Source organism: Scyliorhinus canicula, chromosome 3 (assembly GCF_902713615.1).
Source record: "Scyliorhinus canicula chromosome 3, sScyCan1.1, whole genome shotgun sequence".
NCBI lineage: Eukaryota > Metazoa > Chordata > Chondrichthyes > Carcharhiniformes > Scyliorhinidae > Scyliorhinus > Scyliorhinus canicula.
Window position 1 is genome coordinate 204,817,363 of NC_052148.1, and position 27,443 is coordinate 204,844,805.

At 45.0% G+C, this 27,443-nt stretch overlaps 1 protein-coding gene across 4 annotated transcripts in view; it reads left to right on the forward strand.

Moving 5' to 3' along the window:
- lratb.1 (lecithin retinol acyltransferase b, tandem duplicate 1) overlaps nucleotides 1-27,443 on the forward strand; it is a 253,628-nt gene that overhangs the window by 169,423 nt on the left and 56,762 nt on the right. For all 4 annotated transcript variants that reach the window (XM_038792045.1, XM_038792044.1, XM_038792046.1 and 1 more), the window contains 2 exons: nucleotides 14,972-15,011; nucleotides 17,696-17,747. In XM_038792045.1, the coding sequence (XP_038647973.1) occupies nucleotides 14,972-15,011; nucleotides 17,696-17,747 (92 nt within the window). The remainder of the gene's footprint in view (nucleotides 1-14,971; nucleotides 15,012-17,695; nucleotides 17,748-27,443) is intronic.

Here is a 27,443-nt window from a genome sequence, read left to right on the forward strand (position 1 = left end):
AGGTTCCTTCACCCATTCCCGTACTCTTTCTCCAGGTTCCTTCACCCATTCCCATACTCTTTCTCCAGGTGCCTTCACCCATTCCCGTACTCTTTCTCCAGGTTCCTTCACCCATTCCTGTACTCTTTCTCCAGGTTCCTTCACCCATTCCCGTACTCTTTCTCCAGGTTCCTTCACCCATTCCCGTACTCTTTCTCCAGGTTCCTTCACCCATTCCCGTACTCTTTCTCCAGGTTCCTTCACCCATTCCCGTACTCTTTCTCCAGGTTCCTTCACCCATTCACGTACTCTTTCTCCAGGTTCCTTCACCCATTCCCGTACTCTTTCTCCAGGTTCCTTCACCCATTCCCGTACTCTTTCTCCAGGTTCCTTCACGCATTCCCGTACTCTTTCTGCGTTGGCCGCCCAGTGGTAGGACTCTAGGTTTGGGAAGGCCAGGCCTCCCACGTTCCTTTTCCTTTGCAGGACCTTCTTTTGGATCCTCGGGCTCTTCTGTTCCCGCCCACCCCGCCCCCTACAGTTACCGACTGTGTGACAAAAGGCCTTGGGGTTGTAGATCAGGAAGCATCTAAACAGGAAGAGGAATCTGGGCTGTATGTTCATTTTGATTGTCTGCACTCTCCCTGCGAGGGAGAGAAGGAGTGGGCCTCACCTGTGCGGTTTCCTTTTGACTTCCTCCACCAAACTCGTCGGGTTGAATTTGTGGATCCATGTGCAGTCGTGGGCTATTTGGATCCCCAGGCAGCGGAATTTGGACCGAGCTTGCTTGACTGGCAGTCCCTCCCAGCTCTGTCTCCCCGCCCCCTGCGGGTTCACCAGGCAGATCCCGTTCATGTTCAGGTTAAGCTTGTAACCCAAGAAGGCTCCGACCTCCTTTCGGAGTTAGATTATCCCTTCCATGCTGGTCCGGGGGTTCGAGATGTAAAGGAGCAGGTCATCTGCATAGAATGAAACTTTATTGCCAGGGAAAACAGCAGTACGAATCGCGGGCATCCCTTCATTGTGCCTCTGTGCAGCTGGAAGTATTTAGATCTGGTGGTGTTTGTCTGTACGCTCGCCATGGGAGCACTTAACAGTAGTTTCACCCAGGAGGTGAACCCAGATCCGACCCAAACCGTTCCAGTACCTCTATGAGGTGCTTCCCTTCGACTCTGTTGAAGGCTTTTTCTGTGTTCAGGAAGATGGTAATTTCTGGTGTTCTGTCCCCAGATGTGGGCATTATCATGTTCAGCAGGCACCTGATGTTCAATGTTAGCTGCCTGCCCTTGACAAAGCGCGACTGGTCCGCCACGACTACCTCTGGCACGGTCTCTACAGCCGCCTCGCCAAGGCCTTCACCAGGATTTTTGCAATTTTGAGCAGCAAGATGGGCCTGTAGGACCCCACACTCATTTGGGCCTTTGTCCTTTTTGGGTATCAGTGATATTGAGGCTTGTACTAGTGGTGGTGGCAGGGTGCCCCTTACTAGTGAGTCAAGAACATCTCCCACAGATGTAGGGCCAATGCTGGCGCAAAGTTTTTGGAGAAGTCCATCGGGAATCTATCTGGCACCTTCCCCGCCTGCATGGAGTTGATACTCTCCATGACTTCACCCAGTTCTAATGGTGCTTCCAGGCCCCGTCTCTTATCGTCCCCCACGGCCGGCATGTCCAGTCCATTGAGGAATTGCTTCATCTCCCGGTTCCCACCCGGGGGTTTGGAGGTGTCCAGACCCCGGTAGAACGGTGCAAAGGCTTTTTTGATCCTTTCTAGCGTAGCACCGACTGCTTCTGTCCTTAATCTGAGCTGTTTCCTCGTGGCTGACTGCTTACTCAGCTGGTGAGCCTCCAGGAAGCTGGCTTTTTCTGCATGCTCACAAAAGGTACCTCGTGACTGGCGGAACTGATACACTGCTTTCCCAGCGGAGAGCAGATCAAAGTCCATCAGTGTGCTATTTTCTCTCTACCAGTAGTTCCATGGTTGGGTTGAGGAGAACCGCTGATCCACCTCCAGTATGCCCCCCCCCCCCCCCCGCCCCCCAACACACACACACACACTGCATGATGAGTCAGTGTGTGTCTATGTCGGAGATTTCCTCCATGGTTTTCTTCAGGAAGTCAGCATCATCCCAGTTGGGAGCGTACACATTTACAAGGACCACTAGTGCCCCTTTCAGGACACCACTAACCATGACGTACCCTCCTCATTGCTGTAAATGCTGTAAGGTCACCTCCCCTCGTCCCGTAGCACAGTTGGTAAGTCTGTCCCACCCAGCTCCCGCAGTGGATCCTTTTCCCTCAGGTGAGTCTCCTGGAGGGAGTCTATAGTCGACTCTCAGACTTTTCAGATGGGCGAAGACTCTGGATCTTTTCATCGGGCAATTAAGTCCCCTGACTATCCAGGTGATTATTCTGATGGGGGATTTCTGTCTGTTCTCTCCCCTCCCCGCCCCTCACATGGGGTCAACCATACTTACCTTGTGGATGCACCCCTGCACTCGGGGGGGGGGGGGGGGGGGGGGGGTCCCTTTGTTTGGGGGCCATCCAAGATGGCCGATGTCACCAGACTGACCAGCTGATTGTCCCCCTACGTTCCGCAGTTTCCTTTTGTCCAGGGGCCATCCAAGGTCTTCACCATTGCTGTGAATGCCATGTGGAAGCACCCCTGCATTCTGGGGTTCCCCTTTTTTAGGGGCCCTCCATGATGGATGTTGGTGGTGCCTTTGTTTCCGTTGTCACCATTTGCGATCTGTCACAGCCAGCCTTCTGTCGTCCCCCCCCCCCCCCGCCTCCCCCAATGCCCCTGCAAGCCTCTCTCTCTCCCCCCCCCCCTCTATTTTCCCACCCAACTAGAGTTCTCTACCCACCTCCCCATTGCCAGGCACTCTCTCCCCGTCGGGAGTTGTGTCGTGGTCCACCCCTTGCCCATACTTCCCTGTGCTAGGTCATGCTTAGTGTGGTGTGTGTCGCTCTCCCCACCCCCCCCGGGAGCGATCTTTACCTTCTCCTACTTGTTGCGTTTCTTTCTCCCGCTTTCCTCCTCCTCACTCCTTTCTATGCCCTACCGCTTTCAACCCCTCTTTCCTGAGATTCATAGTCAGATCGAAGACAACGCAGATCTGTCCCATGCAAATAGTTCTGGTTCACTGCTGGTATAGTTGCCTTCTCAGCCCGTGCTTGTGCACGAATCTGTTTGCTTCTGCCGGTGCGGTGAAGTAGTATTCCCTACCTTGGAAAGTCATCCAGAGTTTGGCGGGGAGATTGCAGAACACATGAGCATAATCAGTGGATTTAAATTCACTGATCTTTTGCGGGATGCAGTTGATTCCACTGTGCAAAGCAAATGTAAAAACCTCCCTCCCGCCGCCCACTCCCAAGTGTTCTGTTGCAAGTCTTTATTGAAGCCTATAAATGTTCTTGAAGTATTTAGAAGTCTGTTTCCTCAAAATATTTCACAAAATGTAAGTACTGACCCTTGAATGACTCCAAAGTGTCCGCTGGGTGACTGACTGTTGGTTGACACTGTACATGACCATTTATTCTTTTTAATGACTAAATTGTCTAAATATTGAAACTGGATTGTCAGCTGTTGCCGCAGAACATGCTGCAAGTATTTCTGACAATTGCTTTGCAGAAAAGATCCACGGAAACCAATCACTGGCTTCCTTTTTGTTAAATTATTTGGAGAGGGTGAAAATTTAATTGCACAGAAGGATTTTGAATACAAGATGCTGCCCATTAAGTTCAAGAATAAAGAAGAGGAAATATAGGGGAATACTTTCAATATAAAGTACTTGCACATATAAGTAATGTGGGAAAATAAATGTGGCCCCTTCCTATGTTAGGGACCACGAGGTCTATATTGTGAAATACTGGATCTGATCAACGGTGGAAGGTAGAACAGCAGGTTTATCTGCTTTAATTATAAGGTTGTTTGGAAAAGGACATGTAGGGGCATAGGGATCTTTATTGGGCCATTTTATTGTATCAGAAATTATAGTACAGAATGAGTCCATTCAACCCATCATGCCTGTATCAGTGCTATCTCTTGAATGGATACTGTCAGCCAGGATTTTCCAATCTGCTTTGATTTGGGAGCATCTCTGACAGGAGCTCATTTTGCCGGCTACAAAATTGCCATATTTTGGCTCTCGGGACATTTGTATAAGGCGTCATTGGGATGGCACCCCAAATTAATTGCACCAAAAACAAAATTGTGGCCTCGACTGCTGTCAAACAATTTTTGCGGGAAAACTTCCAATTTGTCCTCAAACCTCTGAGCACTTTGCAATGACCCCCCAAGCAATATAAATTACTTCACTGCTGCCACCACCCTCAATACAACTGGACTGACAACTCGGCATTGACCTAGGCACCAGACATGACAAAGGCACTGTTATAGGCCAGGGTTTAGAGAACCCCGAAGAGTATCATGCAGTTCACCTGACCCACAACCTTTTCTAGATTGTGGTATGGGGAGCACACAGCCCACTCTACAGGTGTGGTACAGCAGAAATGGAAAAGTATTTTTTAAAGCAAAACAATGTTTATTCTATGAACTCAAGTTAACCTTTTTAAAACATACAGTGAACATCTTAGCAACCATGAATTCAAATACAACCCCCAAAGACTACAACACTAAGTAATCCTTTTAAGCTTTCCTTTTAACATCTATACGGTTTCAAAACAAAACTACTGAAAACATTTATAGAACAAAGAACATAGAACACTACAGCGCAGTACGGGCCCTTCGGCCCTCGATGTTGCGCCGACCTGTGAAACCATCTGAAGCCTATCTGACCTACACTATTCCATATTCATCCATATGTCTATCCAGTGACCACTTAAATACCCTTAAAGTTGGCGAGTCTACTACTATTGCAGGCAGGGCGTTCCACACCCCTACTACTCTCTGAGTAAAGAAACTGCCTCTGACATCTGTCCTATATCTCTCACCCCTCAATTTAAAGCTATGTCCCCTCGTGTTGGTCATCACCATCCGAGGAAAAAGACTCTCACTGTCCACCCTATCTAACCCTCTGACTATCTTATATGTCTCTATTAAGTCACCTCTCAGCCTTCTCCTCTCTAACGAAAACAACCTCAATTCCCTGAGCCTTTCCTCGTAAGACCTTCCCTCCATACCAGGCAACATCCTAGTAAATCTCCTCTGAACCCTTTCCAAAGCTTCCACATCCTTCCTATAATGTGGTGACCAGAACTGCATGCAGTACTCCAGGTGTGGCCGCACCAGAGTTATGTACAGCTGCAGCATGACCTTGTGGTTCCGAAACTCAATCCCCCTGCTTATAAAGGCTAGCACACCATATGCCTTCTTAACAGCCCTATTAACCTGGGTGGCAACTTTCAGGGATTTATGTACCTGGATGCCGAGATCTCTCTGTTCATCTACACTACCAAGAATCTTGCCATTAGCCCAGTACTCTGCATTCCTGTTACTCCTTCCAAAGTGAACCACCTCACACTTTTCCGCATTAAACTCCATCTGCCACCTCTCAGCCCAGCTCTGCAGCTTATCTATGTCCCTCTGTATCCTATAACATCCTTCAGCACTATCCACAACTCCACCGACCTTCGTGTCATCTGCAAATTTACTAACCCATCCTTCTACACCCTCTTCCAGGTCATTTATAAAAATGACAAACAGCAGTGGCCCCAAAACAGATCCTTGCGGTACACCACTAGTAACTGAACTCCAGGATGAACATTTGCCATCAACCACCACCCTCTGTCTTCTTTCAGCTAGCCAATTACTGATCCAAACCGCTAAATCACCTTCAATTCCATACTTCCTTATTTTCTGCAATATCCTACCGTGGGGAACCTTATCAAACGCCTTACTGAAATCCATATACACCACATCAACAGCTTTACCCTGATCCACCTGTTTGGTCACCTTCTCAAAAAACTCAATAAGGTTTGTGAGACATGACCTACCCTTCACAAAACCGTGTTGAGTATCGCTAATCAACTTGTTCTTTTCAAGATGATTATAAACCCTATCTCTTATAACCTTTTCCAACATTTTACCCACAACCGAAGTAAGGCTCACAGGTCTATAATTACCAGGGTTGTCTCTACTCCCCTTCTTGAACAAGGGGACAACATTTGCTATCCTCCAGTCTTCCGGCACTATTCCTGTCGACAAAGACGACATAAAGATCAAGGACAAAGGCTCAGCAATCTCCTCCCTGGCTTCCCAGAGAATCCTAGGATAAATCCCATCTGGCCCAGGGGACTTATCTATTTTGACATTTTCTAAAATTGCTAACACCTCCTCCTTTTGAACCTCAATTCCATCTAGCCTGGTCGACTGAACCTGAGTGTTCTCCTCGACAACATTGTCTTTCTCCAGTGTAAACACTGACGAAAAATATCCATTTAATGCTTCCCCTATCTCCTCTGATTCCACACACAACTTTCCACTACTATCCTTGATTGGCCCTAATCTTACTCGAGTCATTCTTTTGTTCCTGATATACCTATAGAAAGCCTTAGGGTTTTCCTTGATCCTATCCGCCAACGACTTTTCGTGTCCTCTCCTCGCTCTTCTTAACTCTCCCTTTAGGTCCTTCCTGGCTAACTTGTAACTCTCAAGTGCCCTAACTGAGCCTTCATGTCTCATCCTAACATAAGCCTTCTTCTTCCTCTTGACAAGTGCTTCAACTTCCTTAGTAAACCACGGCTCCCTTGCTCGACAACTTCCTCCCTGCCTGACAGGTACATACTTATCAAGGACACGCAGTAGCTGTTCCTTGAAAAAGCTCCACATTTCGATTGTACCCATCTCCTGCAGTTTCCTTCCCCATCCTATACCTCCTAAATCTTGCCGAATAGCATCATAATTGCCTATCCCTGCCCATTGCTAAAGTAAACATAACCGAGTTGTGATCACTATCACCAAAGTGCTCACCTACATCTAAATCTAACACCTGGCCGGGTTCATTACCCAGTACCAAATCCAATGTGGCCTCGCCCCTTGTTGGCCTGTCTACATACTGTGTCAGAAAACCCTCCTGCACACACTGCACAAAAACTGACCCATCTATAGTACTCGAACTACAGTATTTCCAGTCAATATTTGGAAAGTTAAAGTCCCCCATAACAACTACCCTGTTACTCTCGCTCCTGTCAAGAATCATCTTTGCAATCCTTTCCTCTACATCTCTGGGACTATTCGGAGGTCTATAGACAACTCCCAACAGGGTGACCTCTCCTCTACTGTTCCTAACCTCGGCCCATACTGCCTCAGTAGACGAGTCCTCAAGCGTCCTTTCTACCGCCGTAATACTTTCCTTGATTAACAATGCCACACCCCCCCCTCTTTTACCATCTTCTCTGTTCTCACAGAAACATCTAAATCCTGGAACCTGCAACAACCATTCCTGTCCCTCCTCTACCCATGTCTCCGAAATCGCCACAACATCGAGATCCCAGGTACCAACCCATGCTGCAAGCTCACCCACCTTATTCCGGATGCTCCTGGCGTTGAAGTAGACACGCTTCAAACCAGCATCCTGCTTGCCGGTGCCCTCTTTCGAACTTTTAACCCTATCCCTGACCTCACTACTCTCAACATCCTGTACACTGGGACTACAATTTAGGTTCCCATCCCCCTGCTGAATTAGTTTAAACCCCCCCGAAGAGCACTAGCTCTTCTGAATTCTGAATTCACTAAATGATCAAGAAATAGTCTTTTGATGGCAGAGAGAACAGCAGTACACCTGCTTGGTCTAGCTTCAGCTCCATAACAGAAAACAAAACTGAAACACACCCTGCAGCAAATAGCCTAAAACCGAAAATAAAAACCTGACAAGACCGCCCAGCTCCACCCACTCTCTGATATCACTGCAGTAGTAAACAACCATTTCTTAAAGGTAATCTCACTACAGATATTTATATACACACCCATTATGAACCCTCATTTCTTAAAGGTACTCTCACATGACACCTCCCCCCAAGAAAAAAAAGTAAACCATCAACTTCAAGATGGTTTCATTTTTCACCGTTTCACTATCCTTTAAGAAATGCACACAGTAAATATACTTTCTTGTTTCAAATAAAAACAACACACGCAAACAGGTACAATAATATAGTCCACTTTTGTTCTTCTTCCTTCAACTGAAGTCCTTCCTGATTGACAGTCTCTTTGAACAAGAAGGTCCCTGCACGATCCATCCATTTCTCTACGCCTCGGCATTTCTCTTTGAAGTCAGATACTTTAGTTCAATCTGATCGCAGAGTCCCTTGTAATTCTCCAACACAGGAGCATTGGTTATCACAGCTTTCAGGCAGTCAAATGCCTGTTGAAACTCCGCTGTCCATTAAATTTTCGACATTTCTTCAGCAAGTCCATCGGTGGAGCAACCACGATACAAAACGTTTTGCACAAATGTTCAATCTAATCCACTCATGCCATAAATCACATTATTTCCCTTCGTCCTGAGAGTATCGGAAACTCCTCAATAACTGTTGGTTTCACATCTCGTGTGACCATTCTGATTGTATAACCAAGGAAAGTGACTTGGGCTTTTTCAAATTCACTTGTGGCTAGGTTTACCACCAAACCTGCCTCCTGAAGTCGATCGAATAACTCCATCAGATGTTTAAAATCTTCTGTCCATGTCGGGCTGAAAATGACCAGATCATCGATGTATACCGCACAATTGGGTAATCCTGAAACAACTTTGTTAGTTAACCATTAAAATGTGGCTGGGGCGTTTTCCATGCCAAATGGCATAACTTTGAATTGGTATATACCATCTGGAGTCACAAAAGCTGAAATCTCCTTCGCCCTTTCGGATAAAGGTACCTCCCAGTAACTTTTAAGTAAATTCAGTTTGGAAATAAAACCTGATTGTCCCATTTTCTCAATGAAATCCTCCAAACGTTGGATAGGATAAGAGTCTGTTCTTGTAACTGCATTAACCTTTCTATAGTTCACTCACAACCGTTGGGTACCATCTGGTTTAGGTACCGTCACTATCGGTGAGCTCCATTGGCTGCAACCCACTTCAATTATGCCATTTTAAAGCATACTCTCAATCTCTTTGTTAACCTGTGCCAATTTAAAAGGGTTAAGTCTGTATGGATGTTGTTTGATTGGAACAGCATTTCCCACATCTATATCATGTATAGCCATTTTAGTACTTCCCAATTTATCTCCATAAACTTGCCCATGTGATATCAATAATTCAGGTCAGTCCGTTTTTCCTCTGGAAGGTAACTCACAATTTATCCCAATTTTTAAGAACATCCTCATTTTCCAATTTAATTTGAGGTATTTCAAATTCACAGTCATCTTGATTTGGTTTGTCACTTTGAGTTAGAATCATTAAAACCTCCTTTTTCTCTCCTTCCCTTTCAAAATACCTTTTCATCATATTCACATGACACACTCGGTGAGTCTTCCTTCTATCTGGTGTTTTTACCACATAATTCACCTCACTTAATTTCCTTTCAATCTGATAAGGTCCACAAAACCTAGCTTTTAAAGGTTCACCTACCACTGGTAACAACACTAAAACTTTATCTCCACTGGCAAAACTACAAACTTTGGATTTCTTGCCCGCTACCTGTTTCATCACATGTTGTGCAACTTTTAAATGTTGTCTAGCCAATTCACCTGCTCTGTTTAATCATTCCCTAAAGTTTGACACATAATCTAACAATGTAATTTCCAATTTCTCACTCACCAATTTTTCCTTAATCAATTTAAGTGGTCTTCTTACCTCATGACCAAAAATTAGTTCAAAAGGACTAAATGTGGTTGATTCATTCGGTACATCCCTAATTGTAAACAGTACGAATGGAATTCCTTTATCCCAATCCTCTGGATAATCGTGACAATAGTCCTCAACATTGTCTTTAATGTCTGATGCCACCTTTCCAACTCTCCCTACGATTCTGGATGCTACGCAGTTGATTTAAATTGTTTTATTCCTAAGCTATCCATAACTTCTTTGAATTACTTTGAAGTTAAATTTGATCCTTGATCCGATTGAATTTAGAACATAGAACAGTAGAACATAGAACAGTACAGCACAGAACAGGCCCTTCGGCCCTCAATGTTGTGCCGAGCCATGATCACCCTACTCACACCCACGTATCCATCCTATACCCGTAACCCAACAACCCCCCCCCTTAACCTTACTTTTATTAGGACACTACGGGCAATTTAGCATGGCCAATCCACCTAACCCATTTCTGTGGGTAGTTCATATCTAGTAAAGCATTTAAGTAACTCCTCCACAATCCTTTTAGCTGCAATATTATGTACTGGAATGGCCTCTGGAAACCTAGTAGACACATCCATTATAGTGAAAAGATATTGATCCCTGACTCTCTTCACTGCCTAATTGGGAGTTGTGCTGAAACTGAGAGAACTGTCCCACAGACTCGTCAAGGAACAGTCTGACATAGTCATATTCATCAAATCAGTCAATGTCCCAGACTCCACCATCGCCATCCCTGAGTGTGTCCAGGCCATCTGCAGGACAAACCCACCAGAGATGACGGCACAGATGTATACATTCGGGAAAGTAAGACCGTGGAAGTCCTCAACATTGTCACCGATCCTATAAAGTCTCATGTTATCAGTCAAACAAGGGGAAGGAAACCTCCTGCTGATTACCACTGCTGCCTTCTCTCAGCTCAAGAACTAACACTCCTCCATCTTTAACACCACTTGGATTGAGGGCAGCAGGGACACAGAATTTACTCTGGATGGGGGAATTCACTGACCATCACCAGGACTGGCTGAGAGTCCCCCAGCCCTTGCACCTGGCCTATCGTGGAACCCCACCTCTCAGTGCAGACCCTCGGTTATCACCTCTACCCACCCACTAAGGATAGGCACTCCCTCAATGGAAATTTGGACACAAACCCAGCAAAGTGAACACAGGAAGCGATGCTTGTATGCCAGCCTGCAGACCCCCTTAAAGCAAGGAGCACCCCAAAATGAAGGGAAGTGAGACCTGCTAGCGACCCCTTCTCCCGAGATTGAGAGACTGGACCCCAGACCCGAGTTGAACTTATCTGTGTCCCTCATGTCCTCCCTGGTGCACCCTGGTTCACTAAAATTAGTGAACTTGAGGCAATTGCTGTATGTGGGGTGGCTCGTATTACATAATAGCAGTAGTCATTTGGTAGTACAGAACCTGAATATTGGTGAGAAAAGAGACATGCTGTTGAATCTTTTTGTCTTGTACTCATCAGGACATATTCGCAAGAATATCAATTGTAAAAGGAACAACAGTTTATGCTGCATGAGAAGAAAGTGCTGATTGGTTGGCAAATAGACCAATAGGATTGGTAAAGGAGTTGCCATGGGGAATCCACCAGGGAAGGATTACCTGCCAAGCCTTTGTTTAAATTCGAAGCAATTCGAAGGTCTATTCTGATTTGTCAAGGCATTGCCCTGGAGAATGAACCAGGGAATGGCTGTCCCCCAAGCTTTTACTTAATTGAAAAAGGCGCAATGATTAAAGGCATACGCCATCTGCCTGCAAAGGACGGGGCCCTAAGTGTGACTGTACTCAGCTTCTAGCACGTGTAAGTGAGCGACATTGCAAGCCTAACTGACAATCTTAAATTGGTTGTCAGTGTAATTCTTAAAACACTAAGGATTGTCCAATCGCAGAATCACGTCTAATGTTGGACACTATGTTTTGAGTTTTACAAGCACTGGCTCGTTGGGTACAGTTTGTACTTTGCTTGTTGCAGACGGCCAAAGGGACATGTTGTTTTGTATGATCTGCCAATCATTGGGATATGTGGCCTACATACCTGACATCACATCAGCACTGAAGTTCGTATACCCCATTACTCAATTGTGAGATAGACAGAACATGTTTTGGCTTGACGGCAGAATCCTGTTAGTGGAGAACATTGCTAGTATTGCAACTGCATAGTATCAGCATGAAATGGCTGGCTTCACCTGTTGCTCAATTGTTTTGAACCCTAGGGTAATCTGAAGTAGACCTGGCACTTTTCAGGACCCGAAGTGGCCATATAGAGTGAGCAGTGATTTGATCATGGTAGCCATCATCCCACAGGATGGCTTTGACATGCCCTATTTTAGTATCAGTTTTGCACAGTGAGCAAATGGCTTGGGCCCTATTTACGAGATTGCCAATAAGGATAGTCTTATAGCGCGTGGAACTATAGGAATCCAAACGCACATATTGACGAGTGCAAGTAGGTTTCCAGTAAATAGTAGGAGAAAACCCATTGGCAGATTTTTCAACAAGGACAGCAAGGAAAGGGAGCTCATTTGACTGCTTTTTAAACATGATTTTGAGTGCAGGATTAAGACCATTAAGATTAAGGAAATTCAGACACAGCTGTAGATTTAAATATAACAAACTCATTACCTAAGTGTCGGAAATATATAGAAGGGGTACGAGATTAGGTATGGTTCCATTGAAGACATGTTTCTCATGGAAACCTCCTGAGATATTGACGAAAGCTGGGCCTAGAGGGGAATCCCAGGGCAACACTACCTACATAGGCATCATTAAAACTGAACTCGTCTGCACAAGATGCTGAGTTCATAAATTCAGTGAAAACAGATTCAGACAATAGCAGCACATCGAGATCACAATGATATGGTGACACTGACTTCCTTGAGCAGCACGTTGGTGAATAAGCTCGCAATGTTGAACAAACACATAGACGTGGCATAGCTGTCAATATGCAAATCCAGTATGGTCTTCACAGAGGTGAAGAATTCCTTCACGGTGTAGGAATCCTTCACTGTGTATGTGGAAAACCTGCTCAGAACTGATTATAGCAACTCACCCAAACACTTGGCCAATTCAGATTGTGCATGATAGCAATAGTGGAGACCTGAGGTGGGGTTCTCCGGGCCCCCCCGCCGGGTCAGAGAATCGCTGGGGGGGGGGGGTGGCGTGAATCCCACCCCGCCGCTCCGACGCCGGCTGCCGAATTCTCCGGAGCCGGTTTTTGGGCGGGGACGGGGATCGCGCCGCAGTGGTCGAGGGCCGTTGGCAGTGGGCAATTCACCGGGCCCCGATGGGTCAAGTGGCCGCCCGTTTTCGGCCAGTCCTGCCGGCGTGGATTAGACAAGGTCCATTCCGGCAGGACTTGGCTTTGAGGGTGGCTTGCGGAATCCTCGGGGGGGGGGGGGGGGGGGGGGGGGGGGTCTGATCCCCGGGAGGTGCCCCCATGGTGGCCTGGCCTGCGATCGGGGCCCACCGATCTGTGGGCGGACCTGTGCCGTGGGTGCACTCTTTCCCTCCACGACGGCCTGTGTAAGGCTCCGTGATGGCTGGCGCAGAGAAGAAACCCTTCGCATGCGCCAGAACACGCTGGCGCTCCTGCGCATGCACCAACCTGGCCAGCCGGCGGAGGCGCCAACCACTCCAGCGCCGGCCTAACCCCCGGAAGTGCGGAGGGAAACACACCTTCCGGGCGGCCTGCGCCGGAGTGGTTCATGCCATTCTTTGGCGCCGGTACGACCCGCCCCGCCAATTGCGGGAGAATCCCGCCCCTGGTTTACACTGATCACCCTCTGCACAATTCTACAATATCATCTTAATCCATTCCAATTGGATTGCTTTTTCCTCTTGATTATACTTTGTCTATAGTTCCACCTTGTGCCCACTTCTTCCACCTCTTTATTTATCCTGTCAATAAGGACCCTGTTTTTGTTGAAGTAAAATCTTTTCCTGATTTTAGAGCTCTCCTATACAAACTCCTTCCAATGCTCCAGAAATTTGGATCTTCCCATCGATACCATTTGATGAGGTGCATGATGATTTTTTTTTTCCATGATGATTTTTCCACCTGCTTCTCCCTAACAGAGCTGAGCATATGACACTGGGAGCAATCCTGAGGTTACTATCCATAGAACCCCTACAGTGCAGAAGGAGGCCACTCAGCCCATCGAGTCTACACTGGCCCTCTGAAAGAGCACCCTACTCGGGTACCTTCCCCCACTCTATCCCTGCAACCCCACCTAACCTGCAGATCCCTGGACACGATGGGGCAATTTTATCATGGCCAATCCACCTGACTGCACATCTTTGGGCTGTGGGAGGAAACTGGAGCACCCAGAGGAAGCCCACTCAGACATGGGGAGAACGTGCAAACTCCACACAGAGAGTCACCCAAGGCTGGAATTGAACCAGGGTCCCTGGCGCTGTGAGGCAGCAGTGCCACCGTGTCGCCCTACCCCCGAGGTCTATCTTTTAGTTCAGCACCTAACTCTTCGAACTCCCTTTGCAGCATCAGCAGGATCTAATAGGAATCACAACTTGAGGCCGTTGCATGCTTTCTGACATCAATGGTTTACATATTGAGCTGGAATCCAGCTTTATGTTTGTACAGTTGAATGTGCATTTATGTGGGTCATTTTGAATTCAATGATTTCATTCATGAAAGTAAAAGAAAACACACAAAAAAAACACAGCAGATGGTTTGTGGCGGGTTTTTTTTGTCCCAGAGAATTCTCCTCACTGTCTGGAGAGGTACACAAATGGCATAATTCACATGATGCCCTGGCAGCACATTTTGTTGTTCAAGATCCTCCCCTTCCATCGATATCAATTTGGAGCTAACCAATGTTAGGAAATTTCAGTGCCGTCAATGTGACGTTTCTATTCCTTTACTTATATTTTGTTAAAGTGGAGGATCATTCCATTAGCATTGGATTTTATTTTAGTCACTTAACTTGGTATTTTCAATAATTCGTGTTCCTTCCCCTTTGTGATTGTAAGACAGCTGTGACCTTTCTCAAGTGGCAATTCTATCGTGTGAACCAAGACAATTTTTCATTGCCATTTTCAAGCTGAGGTCACTGGATGGATTCCCCTCTGTCCCTCCTCCTCACCCTCCCCACCTCCCTCAAACAATCCAAACTCAGTCCTATCCAAGCTGAACCTGAAAAGACTTTGTGTGGCTGTTAGAAATTCCAATTATATACAAATATTTTATTTTGTTTTGTACAGCGCCAGGTCTCACTGGAATTGTTGGAGGAAGACCCAAGGTGTAAGTATGCCTGTTTGGCAAATATGTGAATATAATTATGCAGCTACCATTTAAAGGCATATTGGATTTTTGAAGAAGTATTATTAAAGAGGAAACATTTTGGCTGTGTAACAGTAAACATTTTCATCAGATCACAAATATCTGTGAATGGTACTTGTACTTGTCTTAAACTTTTAAACTCCACTCAATTGCCCTTCTTTGAAATTATAAGATGAATTCCAGAACGGGCAGCACATGGCACAGTGGTTAGCACTGGGGCTACGGCGCTGAGGACCTGGGTTCGAATCCCGGCCCTGGGTCACTGTCCGTGTGGAGTTTGCACATTCTCCCCGTGTCTGCGTGGGTTTCACCCCCACAACCCAAAGATGTGCAGGTTAGGTGGATTGGCCACGCTAAATTGCCCCTTAATCGGGGATTCCAAGAATAAGGGCCTTATCTTATGAGGAAAGGTTAGGCTTATATCCATTGGAGTTTAGAAGATTTAGAGGTGATGTTATTGAAACATATAAAATCCTGAGGGGATTGATAGGGCGGATGATAAAAGAATGTTTTCTCTTTTGGGAGAGACTCGAACTAGAGAATTATGTAAAAATAAGGGGGTCTCCTATTTAAGAAGGAAATGAGGAGAATTTTTTTCTCAAAAGGTGATGGTTCTGTGCAACTTCTCAGAGAGTGGTGGAGCCAGCAAGGCTGAATGCCACATTTGGTGCATGGAAAGAGAAAGGGCTGGAGAAAGTGAATAGTTTATTCCTGGAAGGGCGGTTTGCCAGCCTGGAGGAGCTGAAGGAGAAATTTGAGCTGGCAGGCTCGGACATGTTTAGGTACCTACAAGTTCGGAGCTATTTTGAGAGGTTGTCCTCGGATTTCCCGGCGGTGCCTCCATTATCCTTATTGGAGAGGATCCTCTCCTGTTCGGGGTACGTCGTCGGCATGTATGAACTGACCATAAGGGAAGAGTTTAGTTTGGTTGTAGGGGTAAAGGCTAAATGGGTGGAGGAATTGGGGCCAATGCTGGAGGAAGAGGTATGGAGTAAGGCACGGCAGAGGGTGAATGCCACATGGTCCTGTGTGAGACTGAGCCTGATCCAGCTAAAGGTAATGTTTCGAGCGCACCTCACTAAGGCTAGAATAAGTCGTTTTTTTGGGGGGTGGAGGATAGGTGTGAGCGCTGTTCGAGAGGCCTGCATACCACATACACATGTTCTGGTTCTAGTGCAAACTGGTGGGTTTTTGGAGGTCCTTTTTTAGCAGCATGTTGGCGATTCTAAATACTGAGCTAGAGCCCTGTAATTTGGTGGCTATCTTTGGGGTTTCATGTGTTCTGGAGCTGCGGATGGGGGCAGTGGCTGATGTCATTGCCTTCGTCTCAGTGGTGGCGCAAAGGGGGACCCTGTTGGACTGGAGGCTGGCAATGATTGAATTGAGTTTTTACACCTCAAGAAGGTCAAATACACCTTGAGGGGGTTGATTGAAGGGTTCTAACGGAGATGACGGCTGTTTATATTGTATTTCAGAGAGTTAGTTGCTGTTGGAGGTGATGGCGGAGGGCACACTAGGGGGAGGATGAGTGAGTAAGGGGGGCTTTTGTTTCTTGGATTGAAGGGTCGTTTGTGGGGGTTGCGTTTGGTTAAGGGGTATTGTTTGTATTTTTTGTAATTTTATATACAATGTTAAAACTCTAATAAAAACATTTTCCAAAAATAAACCTCTGAAGTGCTCTAACCACAATGTTTATAAGCATCAAGCTTTGATTGACAGCTCCTGGACCACTTCAAACAGAATTGAGTGCTTTCCAATCACCTCCCTTCACGGTTGAGTGATTTTGAAGTGATCAGCTGGAAATTGACAGCACTTAACTCTGTTTGAAATGGTCCAGGAGGTCATGATTGATTCTAACCATTTATGTGTTAACACAATAAGGGCTCATGGAACATTTGTTATGATTGTTGGAGATTCCCTGGAGAGTAGATGATTTATGGGGGAAATGGTCTATAGTCCGAGCTAAGCAGGTGATGGAACTTAGTGGGATACAGATGATGTATTTAATGGGAGGAGTCAGGTCCATCTGTAGTTTTGCAGTTTGCCATAGGATGTGAATCTGACAAGACAGAAGGATTTTAAGTTGAACAGCAGGCTTGCCAAATGCTGCTAGGTTGAGCAGAAGTGTCCTGAAAGGGTCTCTCTCTCTCTCTACTAGTCTGGCTAAATCAGCTGCGTGCTATTTCCGTTAAGTCTGTATCTGCAGTGTTAAGGGAGAAGAGATGAGGATCATACCAGGAGGAAGGGAAGAGAGAGGAGAGGAGGATTATACCAGGAGGAACCGCCAGAGTAATGGTTTTATTGGGGGCTGCAGCCTCAAAGGTGGAGGCCGGGTACAGTTGATAAAATCAATAGCTGCAGAAATGTTGTGCTGAATAAAGGACCAAAGGCTGGATTATTGGAATTTTGATAGGGCAGTTTTAAATTAATTGGGGATAATATTTTCCCAGGAGTGGGCACAGATGGAACCAGGGTTGAGATGAGGGCGGGGACGGTGATTTTATTATTTTTCGGGTTTTGCTATTTTAATTTGAAATATTGATGCTGCACTGTTCTGTAAGTTTAAAGAAATTAAACCTTCTTTAAATTGTACTTTCATAATTTGGTGTCGACCAAGCCTAAACGTTCTCTTTATTTATTCATAGGTCCCCTGTTCTGAAGCCATTCTTCTTTTTACATCCGAAACAGAATGTTACGGTAGAGTAAACGCGTTAAACATTTTAAAATACCAAACCAAAGGAAAGGCTCCACAGAAAAGCACATTCAGTCTACACCAAACAATTAAATCGAGCTTCCAAATTGACGGCATCTGAATTATGTGTTTAATTTGGGATCCTTTTTCTGTAAATTCTGATTTCACGTACAATTGTAGATTATTTAAGCAACAAGGATGTTTAGCTCCACGTCAGATGATTGTGGGTTTAAGCATCGATCTCTTGGCCTGGTGTTTCCACTTGACTGTGCTTGTTATTTTGCATAATTTGCCCAAAATTGGTGCAACTGATTAAGGACTAACTTTGAAGCACAAATTGCATTTAGCTTAACTCTTGGCTCTGCAATCTTTTTGTGCTAGTTTAGAAAACATTGCGAAAGAAGTACACAAAACTAGTCATGTCCTCAGGATTGAATTCGCTGCCATGGCTACCTTCTGCGAATTACACACATTTGCAGGCCTTTGAAGAGGCTTCATAAAATAAGCTGATGTTTTTGGATACAAGGAGATTATTGGAACTTTTGAACATGTACTTTTTAAATTTATTAAACTGACTACCATGCTCCAATAAAACTGGTAAATATTTTTTTATAATCGGTTCTGTATATTTTTTTTAAAGGCATTTTCAATCATTTAGAATTGGGTTAAGCGGTGCATTGAAACTGCTTATTCTTTGTGAGGAATCAATTTTTGAGTGTGCTGCTCAGACTACCACTACTAAATATATCAAGATTTTTTTTTTAAACTATAGTGTAAAATGTTGCCCAGTTGTGCTGGTTTATGGCAGATTTTGCGTGTGGTGATATGCAAACGCGTTGAGCAGAAAAACAAAAACTATGTAAAATGGCTGCAAATTTGGAAACTATTTGCACCAGCTGTAACTAACTATATATTTGCCAGTAAATATTTAATTGTTGACTGAGCATAACTGCAGGATTGCTCCAATATAAACCCCTTTTAGGTCAATTGGTACTCTTCATCTTGCTCGTACCAGACTCCCATGCAGAAGGGTCACTTCATTTGTTCTCAACACAGGACTTGTGTCTTTTGCCCAAAAGTTGAATCACGTTATTTGAACTGTACAAGACTTATGCAAGTTAATTTTTTGGAAAATCAAAGTACTTGGTTGGTTTAAGTTTTTTCGTTTTGTTTGGTCTCATACATGTCACATGGTTCGGGCACTTCAAAAATCTGCATAATTTGGTGCCTTGTCTTTCCAGTCACAAGGTGAGAATCTACTCGTAGATCAAGAATAATGCATGCTGACCTCCGGTGGTGGCGATGTGCTGAGCAGTCGCACGCAAGGTGGCTTGCCCTTGGGAACTTCGATTTAGGCTATTTTAACCCATAAATCGGACACCAAAATAACAAAATACCCTCACCTAAACTAACAACCATCCGATAAAATGCCTTCAAACTAGCCGCAGGGCAGGAAAAATAGCAAGAGTGTAGTATAGTCAGGAGAGGAAGATCCAGACCTCCGAGTCAATAGACACACAGAGCAAAGCAGAGCATGACGGACCAAGCGGGATCACCAACATGAACTCTGGCCCACCCGCCGAAAAAGCAGTGGATGGAGCTTCTTTCAATTGATCTCCAAAAACGCAGGGACTCCATTAAGGAGGACACATGTCAGCCATGAGGTCGGCCACAAAAATTGGTTTGGCTCCCTTCAAAGAAATGCTGGAAAGAACAGAGTGGAGGCTAGATACCCAGGAGGCGACAGTGCGGGACCTGGAGAAAGCAGCCACTGACCAGAGCGATCAGATCATCTCGCTCAAGGCAGAAGCGGCAAGGTTGGTAACTACCCAGAAAGCGTTCAAGAGGAAGGTGGACGATCAGGAGAACAGATCTCGCTACCAGAACCTAAGAACTGTCGGGCTACCTGAGGGCACAGAGGGCAGGAACCCGACGGAGTGCATGGTGCAGATTCTTGGACAGCAGGGGGACAGAGGGGAAGACTTCGCCAAACCCCCAGAGGTAGACAGGGCACACAGTTCGCTCCGGCAAAAATCCAATGCAGGAGAACCACCGCCAACGATCATAGTGAAGTTCCATAAGTTCCAAGACAAAGAGAAGGTGCTGAAGAGGGCAAGGGACACACGGTCATGTAGATGGGAAGGACATACAATCCGCATCTGGGCAGCACGGTGGCACAGTGGTTAGCACTGCTGGTTCACGGCACCGAGGACACGGGTTCGATCCCGGCCCCAAGTCACTGCTGTGTGGAGTTTTCACATTCTCCCGGTGTCTGCGTGGGTTTCACCCCTACTACCCAAAGATGTGCAGGATAGGTGGATTGGCCACACTGAGTTGTCCCTTAATTGGAACAAAAAAATTGGGTACTCTAAATTTATTTTTAAAAAATACAATATGCATCTACCAAGACATTGGGGCTGACCTGTCCAAGCATCGTTCTGTGTAGGTGGTTTTATTCAAAGGTAAGGCGCAGTTAGCAATGCTATACATGGTGAGACTCTGGGTAACCTATGGCAACAAAGAACAATAGTTTAACACACCGGAGGACGCAAATGAGTCCACCCAGAAAAACGGGCCGGGAAGACAGTAGTAGTGGATATCTAAGAATTATTAATTGTAATGTTTTGTGGCGTTGGGGGTGGAGGTAGCAGGTGTATGGGGGGAGAGAAGAGGAACCAGCAAGGGTAAAGAGGTCCGGTGAGGTGGGGCAGGGTAGAATGCTTGTTACAACAGGTCGCACATGGGGACGACTGGAATAAAGACGACAACTGTTCAGCAAAAGGACGACCTTTACAGCAACGAATATGGTGACAGATCAAAGGGGGGGGGCAGACAGTAAGTTCAGCAGTGTCCTGGAAGGGGCACCAGTGCTACTAGTGAATATATATACTCTAACTGGACGACGCAGACTTCATTAAAAAAACCATGTCAGAATTCCCAACCTAGACTCCCACCAAGTCATCATGGGGGGGGGGGAGACTCCAACGGTGTACAGGACCCAGGACAGACAAATCCAGCCCCAAATCAGGGAAACAGTTGGCCATGGCAAGGGAACTGAACACCTTTATGGAGCAGATGGGGGGGGGGGGGGGGGAGGTTGGATGGATCCGTGGGGTTCAACCATCCAAGGGAGAAGGAGTTCTCCTTCTTCTCCCAACTTCACAAAGTATACCCTGCATTGACTTCTTTGTACTTGGTAAGCTGGTATTCCTGGGGTAGTAGAGGTGGAATATTCTGCAATAGTCATCTTGGACCACGGTCTACACTTCGTGGATGTGAGATTGGAGATGAACCGGGCCCAGCGCGCCCATGGAGGCTGGTCACAGCCCTCTTCGCCAATAAGTTATTCTGTGAAAGATTGTCACAAGCCATTGACGGCTATGGATCCTGCAAGCAGAATGGTCGGTCTCATCCTCCACATTCTGGGAGGCAGTGAAGGTGGTGATTAAGGGGTAAATAATAGCGTACAGGACACTCAGGGACAGGAAAGAGAGATCTGATCGACTCCATAGGGCTGATCAATAATACTCACGGCCCTGACCGTGGAGCTGCTGGCAGAGAGGAAAAAGCTACACTTGGAATTTGACCTGCTCTCTACTGAGAAAGCAGTGAGCCAACTCCGCCAGACATGGGGGACCTTTTATGAATACGGAGACGAGGCCAGCCACCTGTGAGCTCACCACCTGAGAAAACAGACAACCACGAGGGAGATAGCGCAGGTGAAGGACTGAGCTTAACAGAGCTAAAGGTAGTGCACAGGGCACGCTTGACCAGAACACACATGAAGGGGTTCTCCCCGGAGGTGGAGGATAAAAGTGAACGGTGCCAGGGAGGCCCAGCCAACTACACCCACATGTTCTGGTCCTTTCACAGACTTGTCGGGTACTGGACTCCTTTTTCGAGGCTATATCCAAGGTTGTGGGGGTGAGGATGGTGACATGCCACTTGTGGCGGTCTTCGGGGTATCGGAATAGCCAGAGCTCTTTACAGGAGAGGGGGATAGACGCCCAAGCTTTTGCCTCCCTGATCGTTCGCCGAAGACTCCTGCTGGGCTGGCGATCAGCAGTGCCTGTTAGATGTATTAGATGCTGTGGTATGAAGAGGCAAGAGTTCAGCTCCTTTTTCACCAACACACCTTTAATGGTTCAAACTCACTCTGCACAGAACTCTCTACAGATCCAGAGGCCACTTGAAGCCCCTGAAGTGTCAATCATTGAACACTTAACATAAATGAGACAATCATTGAACACTTAACATAAATGAGACAACTAATTGCAATGTCTCTTAACCCATTACTTAACAGTCTCCCCTTCCTTGGAGAAAAAAAAACAATTAGGTGAAAACAAAATTTCAAGAAACTAAAACACACACCTGATTCCCCCCTTTTTTTGAAGAACAAAAAACATTCACAGAAACAGGCACCCTTCATTCACAATATCTAAAAGTTTCTGTGAACTAGCCCCTCTTTTCATAAAATAGTCTGACAGTTGATAGCTACTGTCAACCCATTTAATTTTTGTTATTTCCCCTCTGTCCAACATCTGCTTCAAAATTGCGATGTCTATCCGTAACCTCTTTTCATTGACACTTTTTGTAGAGTACACATTTTCCCCACAGGGATTTATTGTCAATGTGACAGTCAATAGGTATATTACCCAAATCCCCTAAACCCCAAATTTCTGTCAATATCTGACTTATATAAAAGGCTATATCCACCGCTTTCACTTAGCTTAACGTCTCAGCAGCTAAAGTGCTTTTGACCACTCTCCTTATTTTCTTTGTTTCCCACACAAGAGGGCAACATTTACCATTGTTCCCCGAAAGGAAAATTATAAAACCTCCTGCGCTTGAAACTCCATCACAAATTTGCATAGGACGCATCACTATAAACTATGAGTTTCAAATGCCTAAGATCACCTAAAACCGGGAACTTCAAAACACACTCCTGCATTTTTAGTTTGGCCAACACTTTATTCGCTCTTATTATGTCTTCCACCTTGGGATCATTCATTTTTGTACTCAACTCTAAGACATCAAAACTCACGTCCGGTCTGGTCTGTCTACCTAACCAGTTCAGTTGCCCAATTAAACTTTGCAGTTGCTCTTTTTCTATCTTCGAAACCATTGCGTCTTTTTGTGAAACCCGGCCACGACTAATTGCTATTGGGCTGATGCTTTCCAAATAAGATTGCTGACGTAAAGTTGCCCCTAACTTAGTCTGTCCGATTTCCAGTCCAATATATTTAAATGCACCGGAAGCCTGACTTCCAACCCCGAATTCTTTCCTCAAACCAGAGATTACAATAGCTTCAAAATCACTAGTCCCACCCCACAAAAAATCATTGACATGCATCATAAAGATGCCAGCAAGATTTCCTTTATAGTGCCAGTAAAACATTGCAGGATCTGCTTTCAACTGGCAACAGCCTAACTTTAACAAGACTGACCTTACCGAAAAGTACCACACTCTTGATGCATCATTTAATCGATATACACATTTGTTCAACTTCCAGAATACCCCTTCTGTGTTAGCTGCTTCTTTAGGAGGACAGAGAAAAATGTCTCTCTGGAGCTGATGTCCCTGCAAAAAGGCAGCTTTTATATCTATAGATTTGCATTCCCATACCTTTGTGGCTAATAGAGCCAAGAAGATCTTTAAAATAACCTTTCCTGCTGTAGGTGAATCTACCCTTAAGTCCTGATCGTCTAAGTTTTCTTCAGATCCCCTTGCCACAAGCCTGGCCTTTGCCTTATAAGTTCCATCTGGAAGAACCTTTTCTGTACAAATCCATCTGTGGGATAGAGCTTTTTGTCCCCTATCCGGTACTTCCGTGTATACCCCAAATTCACTCCAACTATGCAATTCTTGCTGTTTAGCATCTTTGATAACTTTTTCATCTAATATATTTGAAGCTACCAAAACTTCAGGTGCATGTGGGCTTCTACTTCTATTAGTATTCGTATTCTTACTCCTGTTCCGAGATCTTGATAAACTACGTCCCCTCTCCTGCCTGGTATCCCGTTCTGTACTGCTACTGCCTGATCTTTCTCTTCTGTAGCGGGATGTCCTTTCAATAGTTCTCGACCTTTTCCTGCGAACCTGTTCACTATCCGATGTACTATCTGAACTGGCACTGCGTTTCTGTGCCCTCCATTTTTGAACTTCATTTTCCCAATCCATTGTCTTAACTTCCTCCCCTGAATGCTGTACATTCAACCAATGTTTATACTTTCTGGTGGCCTTCCCTGCTCTACTGATAACAGTTGCATCCTTCCATTGACTAGACCCTTCAGGCAAGTATGTCACTTTTGTACCAACCTTTGGCAGTTGCCCTTTCGGAAAAATGGCCTGATCTAATTTATCAGAAGTGTTGTGTTCCTCTACAGAAACCCTGTCTATATCAGTTAACTGGTCCTCATAGTTCTGTAACACATGTGTACCAGATGACTCTGGTTCCTCGTCATGTCCGTCTAAATTTGTAATCGGTACCCATTATCCTTGATGAATGTACCCTAACAGTTTGATTACCATGTTGCAAAATAAATGTTTTGCCATCTATGCCTATGATCTTCCCTGGGCCTTTCCATTCATTAGAATTGTCTCTCTTATAGTATACCATGTCTCCTTGCTGAAAAATGGCATCTGATGGCCGTACATTATGTCTTAAAGCTCTGCGAATTCTTTCAGAGACTTCTGCTTCCAAAAAAGCTTTTCTACTGCTATGTAACGCGTTTAAATGTTCAGCAACACCTGAGCTAATTGTAGTCCCTTCCCAAGCTGGAGGCTGGTCATCCAAAATAGAGGGAATTTCAGGATTTCTACCAAACACTAATTGATAAGGACTATAGCCCCCAACCATCTGCAATTAATTATTTGCATGTACCGCCCATGCTAAAGCTGAATTTAGCGTGCAGTTTGGTCGATCTCCCAAAATTATCCGAAGCATGTCATCGATAACAGCATGATTTCTTTCGCAGACACCATTACTGAATGGACTTTCTACAGCCGTGTTCATAACTCTGATATTCATGTTTTCACACATATCCCTAAACTCCTCATTAGCAAATTCTCCCCCATTGTCCGTAAAGAGTTTTGCTGGTGGACCCATTCCTGTCCCGATCCATTTTTCCAGAATTACTCTCTTTTCTTTACTTCGTACAATCGTTGACTGACTAAATCTGGTTGCTAAATCTACAAAATGCAAAATAAATATATTATTTGCTTTATCCCAAATCTTAAGGTCCATGGCCACAATGTCATTAAAATCCCTAAAATTACTATCGGTCGCACTGGTGTCCTTCTTTACTTCCTGCAAACTTCACAGCGATCACTAACCTGTTCTATCAGTTTAGTATAGTCGTCATCCCTTACCCCTGCATCCTTTAATACATTTTTCAGCCTCCAAGGAGACGGATGTGCAAATTGCCTATGCAGTTTTACTACAACAAGCTTTTTATCAGCTAAAGTCCCATTATCAACTGCCATTAACACATCCTTAACCACTTTACTTGAAATATTATTTATCAGTAATGGAATACAATAGTGTCCCGACTGTGTAAATTGTAAGTCCACCGTCTTTCCAAAAACTGTTGCCTTATCCTGTTCCATATCCAGCTTCATGTGTGCTTTCTTCATCGACGGTCTGCTCAGAAGCAAAGGTATCTCACTTGATACAACATCCGTGCTAATGAAATGGTTCACTCCAGCAATATTGCAAGGGATCACCACTCTTTTCAGTGACTTCAGAGTATTATCATCCCCAAACCTGAAACTTGTGTAACTTTTAAATTCCTTAACCTTGTTACGATTTTCAGCATCCAAGAAGTCCAGATAACATTTTAACCAGTCAATCCCACACACAGTAGATGTGCAGCCACTGTCCAATACAGCACAGTTAAAGGATTCGGTAACCAACACCCTCATTACTGGCGTAAAACAGCTTGTTAATAGGACAATGCCTTCTTTCTAGTCACTATCTTTTTCCTCTTCTGACTCTTCCATGTCATGTGTCGCTTCAAATACTCTATCATAACAAGTTGGACAGTTGAAAGCATAATGGTATTGAGAGTCACATCGAAAACATCGATTTATCATGCCCCGTGCATTTCTGGGGTTTATCCTCCTATTGTAGGTTCTAACTGGGTTTCTGTCTTCATAATTTCTTTGTCTCGGTCTCCTTTTATAGTCTTGAGGCCTGTTCGTAGCCATATGATTTGGCCATCCTGTTAGTAGTGTATCTTCCATATTCTGCCTTATAGCAGGCTGACCTATTTGGGTTATCAGAGCCATTGGAATCGAATGTTTCCCCAGAAATGTTTTTAAAGCTGTTGTCATCTGTTCGAATAAAGTATCGTTATTCGTAAACTGAACTCCTGTCAAAACCAGGAGCCTATCCATGTTGCTCACTCTAGCACAGCCAAGTAATTTAAATCCACAGGCTGTGGAAATTCCAGCCTGTGTTTCTGCAGCCTTTTATATAGTCTGCCAAATTCCATTATATAGTCTTCCATAGATAAATCCTCCATTTTCCGAAACTTATCAAAATCCGACCATGCTTCATATGCACTTAACAAGTCATCTTTCTTATAAATCTTGTCCATGTAATGTAATAAAGTCGCCAGACCTTCTTCTGAGTCTAATTCTTCCAACTCCAGCTCAGAAAGCACTTTTTTTCGGATTTTACTGCCATATGGTAAAGAAAGAGCCAATGCCATACCTTGTTTTCTCTTTCCTAAAGCAGTCACCTTAGTCCACATAACTACTGCACTTCTCCATTGGTCGTATGATTCCCTTTCAGAAAATAAGGGAGGACAATCATAACCAGCCATCTTCATCCTGGGTTCAGCCATGTTTCCCTTTTTTTTCACTCCTTGGTTTGATCTGGAAAAATTGTATCTTTCAAGCCTTCACATTTACACAGCAACCATCCTCTGCTACCAATTGTTAGATGTATTAGATGCTGTGGTATGAAGAGGCAAGAGTTCAGCTCCTTTTTCACCAACACACCTTTAATGATTCAAACTCACTGCACAGAACTCTCTACAGATCACCAGATCCAGAGGCCACCTGAAGCCCCTTTACATATCAGTGTCAATCATTGAACACTTAACATAAATGAGACAATCATTGAACACTTAACATAAATGAGACAACTAATTGCAATGTCTCTTAACCCATTACTTAACAGCGCCACCCAAGACCACGGGCTGGCTTCTAGCAGAATTCCTTAAATTGGGAAAAAGTAAAATTCACCATTCAAGGACCGGAGGAAGGCTTCCACAACACATGGAAGCAATTCACCAGTTTGTTCAAAGACCTATTTGTGACCAGCAACCAATAAGGAAGGGAGGGCCGAAATGGATAATGGAAGAAGAGAAGAGAGGGGTAGGGAAGGATGGGAGAAGGGGTGGTAGGGGCTGACAGAAAAAGGGGAGGGGGGAGAGACACAACCAGAATACATGATAAACTGGACAGAGGGCCAACGGCGAAGAAGCACATGGGCATGACCACATCAACACCAAGGCACGCCTGAGTGGTACCAAACACGCCCCTGGTGTGTTTTAATACCAGGAAGCAACATGTACATAATTAATACAGTGCAGTTGTGGTAACCGATCACTGGGAACCCAAAGTTAGGTGCCCCATATCTATATATATGTTACCTTTGTATGCATGCCTGTTTAGTTTGTTTATTTTTGCA